Source organism: Bos mutus, chromosome 22 (assembly GCF_027580195.1).
Source record: "Bos mutus isolate GX-2022 chromosome 22, NWIPB_WYAK_1.1, whole genome shotgun sequence".
NCBI classification, from domain to species: Eukaryota; Metazoa; Chordata; class Mammalia; order Artiodactyla; family Bovidae; genus Bos; species Bos mutus.
In genome coordinates, this window is record NC_091638.1 from 48,876,919 (window position 1) to 48,883,145 (window position 6,227).

Genomic DNA, 6,227 nt, shown 5'->3' on the forward strand with positions numbered 1-6,227 from the left:
GAGGTCCAAGGAGACCAGGACAGCGGTCCCCGTCTCCCGGCGCGGGCGGCTAGCCTGGCCTGGGGAGCCCCTCCCCGGGTGCTCCCCTCCCTGGCCAGCTGGAACAGGGGGAGGGGCCGTTGGATCCCAGCACTGGAGACCCCTCACACACTGCAGGCTGGCACCAGGACCTGGACTGCGTCCCCAGAGGAATGGCTGAAGGATCTGGTTGGGGGCGGAGTGGGGGTTCAGTTTGGCTGGGAAAAAGGGCCTGGCACAAGGAAACAAGACCCAGTGTCCTGTGTGGCTGGTGGTAGGCCCTGGAAAAACGAGGCAGCTCAACCAAAGAAGGTACAGTCTGGCTAGGGACCGTCCAAAGACAGAAGGGAGAGAAGTCCTTGGTGGGGCAGGCAGCAAGCTAGTGCCCAGCGAGGAGACACCTCAGCAGGGAGTGACAGACAGCAGGACTAGCGTCCTCAGGCCTGCCCTCCCTGGGGTCTCTGCTCACCCACATCAAGCATGCCAGGCTCAACCCTCCCAGGCTCCCATTTAGGTGAATCGAGTGCCCTGCAGAGACGGGACAGCCAACTCCTGCAGGGCCCCCGTGCCGGGGCTACTGGCGGCCACCACTCTGCTCCTGGCAGCCCCCTGCCGGTCTGTGCTCTGAGAGAAAACGCACTGAGAACGCAGAGCATGATCCTTTTTATTTTCAGTCCTTCCTGCTTCACCCCACAGAAGAAACAGGCTTGGAAGCTGAGCAGAGGGGCTGCCTAGGGGAGAAGACTAGGACAGCAAACTGGCCCAGGGGCCTGTCCTGGTCCTCTGGAGTACCCGCTGCCATGGCTGAAAGTAGGGGTGGAAGAGAGCCCCCATCTGCCTGGTCAGTGTGAAACTGGACACACAGAAGAGGCCCTGGTTGGGAGGTGTGAGGACCAACCAAGTAGCCATGGCCAAGGGAGAAGGGGCCCTAAAGCTTGGTCGGGCCCTGGGGACAAAACCTGGTCTGTTCCAGGACGCTGCCCTGCAGGCCTCTTCTGGGTTCCCCAAAACATGACCTACATCATCACTGCGGATGCAGGAACAGAAAGTGGGCGTCTGTGACATTGGTGCCAGTCAGCCCCGTGTGCAGCAGGTGTGCCCCACCCTGGAAGCGGCAGAAGAAGGTATGTGAGTCATTATGGGCCAGGAAGGTGGCCACATCCAGACCCTCAGCGGCAGCTTGGCTGGTAAGCTCAGGCCTGACCCAGGCCCCGGCTGCCTCTGTGGGCCCATCCTGCCCATCAGTGCCGCCGCTCAAAAACAGCACGTCAACAGTCCCCAGTGGCCACTGTCCCAGCTCCACTCCGACACGCAGGGCCAGCTCCTGGTTGCGGCCACCCTTGCCTGAGCCCTGCAACCGCACCGTGGGCTCGCCACCAGCCAGCAAGCAGACTGGGCCCGGAGCGCCCACCACAGCCTCCAGAGCCTCCTTCAGTTGCAGATCTGGGAGCTGGAGGTCAGCTGCAAGTTCATAGAGTCGTTCATCTTCCTGCACAGACGCTCCAGCGCCAGGCAGGGCAAGGTGGGCTCCAGCGACTCGGGCCAGTAGCCCGTAGAACTGGGCCACACTTTTCACATCACCCTGTATGGCTGTGCTCAGCACCACAGCCCTGTATCCCAGCGCCTCAGCCTGCTTCTGAGCCTCAGCCAGTGCCAGTGCATTGGAGCCAAGGATAACGTTGAGGACATGACCACAGGTGTGTGGCCCGTGGGGGTCAGAGTCTGCCCGGGCCAGCACAGTCTTCACAGAACGTGGCAGGGCAGTGCGAAGGCCATAGCGATTGAGGATGTACAGGCAGTCTTGCACGCTGTGGATGCTGGCCACAGTGGGGCCGCTGGCAATCACCTCCACGGGGTCCCCCACCACGTCTGACAGGATGAGGCTCACCACCTGGGGAGGGGTCGCAGAGGCAAGGCTCAATCCCACCTGATCCTTGCCTCAGGGCCCGAGAGGACAAACTGCCTTCGTCTAGCCACATGTCTTCACGCCACCCAATGCACTTCCTCGCCCACTTCTAATCCCTCTCAAGTGGGTGTGCAAAACACCTAGCCCTGTGGACTCCCATACAGGCCTCTGCCCTTCATCTCCCTGGCACATGTGGGCCTGGTTACACCAGCCCCAGACTGCCTGGTGAAGAAGGGCCCCACACACCTGGGCAGGGTAGGCGGCCTGAGCCAGCCCCCCGCCCTTGAGCTGGGACAGGGCCTTCCGGATGGTGTTCAGCTCCTGGATTGTGGCTCCCCGGGCCGCCAGCAGCTTGGTTAGCGTCTGCTTCTCCTCCAGCGTGACAGGTGGGATGGGGGCGGGCAGCAGGGCTGAGCCCCCCCCTGCAGAGACAGTGAAGACTTTGGGCAGAGGGGATGGATGGCACGGGGACTTCCCGACCTGGGGAGCTGGCAGGCAGTGCTCATTTAGGGATGTGGCGGCTAGAAAGAGGGGTTAGGGTGCCCCCGTGTGGACATACAGTGAATGCCCACACAGTCACCACAACCAAGGCACCTGAGGTTGAACTCTGCCTTGGGGTAGCCCAGGTCCCAGCAGACACTGGAAGAACTATTCCTTAAGACCTTAGAAGAGGAAAGAGACCTGGAGGAGACAGCGGAAAACGAGGGAGGGGACTCAGGGAGCTGGAAACCGGGGTCCTAGCCCCAGGTGACAATGGTGCCGAGGGCAGCAGCAACTGAGACGTTTTCCTTGCAAGACCTCAGCAGGGTGCTCCCTGCGTACCCTCTCACAGGGGAGGGCCCCACAGCTCAGGGGAAGCCACCAAGGAGTCAGCCATCCAGGTCTTTACTGCCTCTAATCTGTGACCTCGAGGGCTCTGACCAATGGTTCCTTGCACACCTGATTTTGGGAAACCTCCCCGCTGCCCCCCTGCACCAGCGCGCGCGCGCACACATCCACACACACACGCACCCCGTCCTAAGCCAGTGCGGCACCCTCACCTGAGATGAGCACAAGCAGCAGATCGTCAGCAGTCAGGCCTTCGGCCAGCTGCCTGATGGCCAGAGCAGCCCGCAGAGCGTCCCGGTCCGGCAGGTTGTCCTCCGCGCCCTCGAATACCTGGATGCGGCTGTGCGGCTTCAGCAGCATCTCCCTCAGGGGAGAGAGAAGGGAGAGCCAGAGATGTGGTGGGCTCTGTGTCCCGCTGGCTTCTCAGATGTACAGGTGAAAAGGATGTGAACAAGGACGCCCACTGACACCCACCCTGGAGCCAGGCCACTCCCAGAAGAAACTGGAAGCTGGTGAAGGAAGGAGGCCCCAATCCAGGCTGAACCTGGGCCCAGGTTCCCCTCCAGACAAGAACAGCACCCCCAGGTTCCTTACTGCTTGCCAGCGTGCTCCATGGCCGCACGGATCCCCTTGGGAACACTGATCACTCCCTGCACAAGATGCTGGCCCAGGAGCTCCTCAGCTGCAGCTGCCATGCCCAGCACAGCCTTGCCAAAGCCTACCAGGTAGAGGTTCTGCCTCAGCTGAAAGCTCCGGTCCCGCACCTTCAGCTCTCCGCTGTCGGGGTCCAAGGACAGGGCGCGCTGCAGCAGGGGGCCCGGCAGCACTGCACCCACAGTGCTCTCAAACAGCTGCCGTGCCTGCTCTGCCAGAGCCATGCTACTGGCCATGCGGGCCAATGGGCCCCCCCAGAGGAGTGGGCCCGAGGGGGCTCTGGCCAAGTGACGCAGGACCTGCAGGGCTGCAGCCATGCCCCACTGCTCTCAGCACCACTTGGCGTCCATGGCCGCCTAGGAGGAAGAAAGCACTGGTTAGGCTGCTGCAAAACCAGAGACAGGAGGCTTTAGGGCCAGTGGACCCCACAGCTGCTGCTGCTGCTGCGGGAATAGGCCATCTGCCAGACCCAGGAGAATCCCTAAGGTCCACAGCTGTCTGATCTCACTCCAGTCTTCTGAGCCCAGGCCTGCAGTATAACCAACCACGTCCTCCTCTTCTGCAGGCCACGCGCCAGCTCTCTGGACACCCTGCCCAGAGTCCAGAGGTCCTGTTAGCAGAGCCTTCCTCCTAGACCACCTCCTTCGGCTGAGAGTTAATCATTCACAGAGGAAGAAATTACTATCCGTGGCTTCCATCCTGCCCCTTTCCCACCTCCTGCACTTCTGAGCCTCGCCCAGGGCAACACCCCTTTCTGGCACTCCTTCCTTGCCTCTTTACCTCTTTACTTGAGTTGCGACAAAGCTGCTGGCTATGCCACCAACGGGAGCCCAGTGACCTCCAGGCTGCTCTGTTTCATTATCTCACAGGCCTGGGCTGGGGAGCCTGGAAAGACTAAGTCTGTGCAGGGAGGCTGTAGATTTGTTGGGACACTGAAAAGCAGGTCCGGGCACATCCTTGGGCCACAAAGCCTGAAGAATCCCGCACTCAGGGCCAGCCCAGCAACAGCTTCAGGTTCAACTCTGACTCATAGTAGAACCTTAAAAAAGTCCTTAGACACCACATGACTCCAGGTATGATGGGGTCTAATCTGCAGGACAGAAAGGATGCCCTTCCACCTACATGGACAGACCCACCCTTGCCAAGAACATGCCTTTTGCTCTAACATAACAAATCTTGGATCACACCACCCACAGGGGTGAGAGCCACGTGGCTGGGGCAGGCAAAGGGCAGGCTTCTACCACTGAAGCCAAACAGTCATTTTCCCCACTGGGCACGGTAAAAGCCACAGAAGACTTGAAGTGAGGGTCAAGAGGTTGCAGAGTAGTTTAGGGACAATAAAGTGCTAAAAAGCCCATCTCTAACAAGGCATTACTTTAATAAATTATAAATTTACTTTATAAATTAATAAATGCCCACCATACATGCTGACTGCAGCAGCAAGTGTGCACAGAGCAGGGGAATCGGGCTCCAGCTCTACCACAGGACAGCTCCGTTTCTCTCACTGGGTCTCCTGTGCAAAATGAGAGGTGAGATGAGACTAATGCTCTTCCTTTGACATCCCTGGGCTCTCTGAAGCTGTCCACCGTTAACATTGAAAACTTCGACTGCAAACATCGCTTTATCCTACACCAAAGAAAAAAAAACCTGGCAATGTCCAGCCTCGGATCACTTAGCCTGCATTGAGCTCAACTTTCCCATTTAGAGAAGACAAACCGTTCCTGACTCCAGCTGTGAACGGGAAAACACAGAGGGAGCTGCCATGGGGATTCAAAACGGGTCCAGCAATTGCTAGGGCTGGCCAATGAGCACTGGCCATAAAAGTGGCTTAGCACGTAGCAATAGCTGATTTTGACGGTCTGGACCAAATCCATACCTGTTTCCCCGATAGATACAGGCCTAGAGGATACCAGCGTTGCCAATGGATATCAGAACCCAAGGCAGGGGGCGCCCAAGACTAAGGCGGCCAGAAAAAATACAGAACGTCCAACCAAATTTCAATTTCAGATAAATTAGGAATTGTTAAAAACTAAATATGTTCCGTACAATATTCGTATCCGACTCTTAGCGACCCCATGGACTGCAGCCTACCAGGCTCCTCCGTCCATGGGATTTTCCAGGCAAGAGTACTGGAGTGGGGTGCCATTGCCTTCTCCGATTTGGGATATATCCATACTAAAAAAGTATTTGTTTATCTAGTTAAAATTCAAGTTTAACTAGACGCCCTGCATTTTTATTTGCCAAATCCAACAACTCCATTTGGAACACCGCTTCTCCTAAACTAGCCTGAGCTCCAGGAAGTCGTAAATACAAAGCCGACCCGCCTTGACACCTCCCGGCCACCAAGGGGGGCTCTAGCCCTTCCCCCGCCTTCGCCTGCCTGCCCGGCGCCGGAAGTGATGTCACCCGCAGGCAAGGGCCTCAGGCTTTCCTCAGGGAAAGGGCTGTCGCGTAATGTCCAAGAAAATAAGAACCCGCTGCTGCCTGGGCCCGCAGCCCCTGAGCCAATGGCCCTGTGGCTCTGCAGGCCCTCACGGCACCGACATACCGCCTAACCATTCGGCGACCCGAGGTCCAACCCTAGGGCCGGAAGTGCTCGATGGGGGCGGATCCGGATCCGGAAGTGTGGGGGCGGGGTTGGGGCGCCGATGGCGAGGGGCGGGGTAAGCGGGAACCAGAGCCGGAGTTGGTATTGGTTCCGCCCTGCTCTCCAAGAGGCTTGGATGCAGTCACCTTCAGGCCTCAGTGCCTTAATCCCTACAGTGGGATAATAATCGCCACCTCGCCGGTTGCTATAATCTGCCCACTCCTTTATTCTGTA

At 58.6% G+C, this 6,227-nt stretch overlaps 1 protein-coding gene across 7 annotated transcripts; it reads right to left on the bottom strand.

Moving 5' to 3' along the window:
• Positions 1 to 666: 666 nt before the first annotated feature.
• GLYCTK (glycerate kinase) lies at positions 667 to 6,023 on the bottom strand. 7 transcript variants are annotated; one of them, XM_070359438.1, is made up of 6 exons: positions 5,955 to 6,016; positions 4,826 to 4,919; positions 3,347 to 3,762; positions 2,965 to 3,116; positions 2,171 to 2,346; positions 667 to 1,909 (listed from the first exon to the last, which is right to left on the bottom strand). In XM_070359438.1, the coding sequence occupies exons 3-6, from the start codon at positions 3,721 to 3,723 to the stop codon at positions 1,043 to 1,045; spliced, it is 1,572 nt and encodes a 523-aa protein (XP_070215539.1). In that variant the 5' UTR covers positions 3,724 to 3,762; positions 4,826 to 4,919; positions 5,955 to 6,016; the 3' UTR covers positions 667 to 1,042. The 7 variants fall into 7 exon arrangements, with proteins under 7 accessions (XP_070215539.1, XP_070215542.1, XP_070215540.1 ...); XM_070359441.1 differs by having other exon boundaries at positions 4,831 to 4,919; positions 5,787 to 6,009; XM_070359439.1 differs by having other exon boundaries at positions 5,787 to 6,009.
• Between the last annotated feature and the right edge of the window lie 204 nt (positions 6,024 to 6,227).

Coding starts and splice junctions, on each gene's coding strand:
- GLYCTK (XM_070359438.1), bottom strand. CDS start 3,723: ATGGCTGCAGCCCTGCAGGTCCTGCGTCACTTGGCCAGAGCCCCCTCG. Junction 3,117..3,346: donor ATGGAGCACGCTGGCAAGCA/GTAAGGAACCTG, acceptor CTCTCCCCTGAG/GGAGATGCTGCTGAAGCCGC. Junction 1,910..2,170: donor AGGCCGCCTACCCTGCCCAG/GTGTGTGGGGCC, acceptor ACCCCTCCCCAG/GTGGTGAGCCTCATCCTGTC.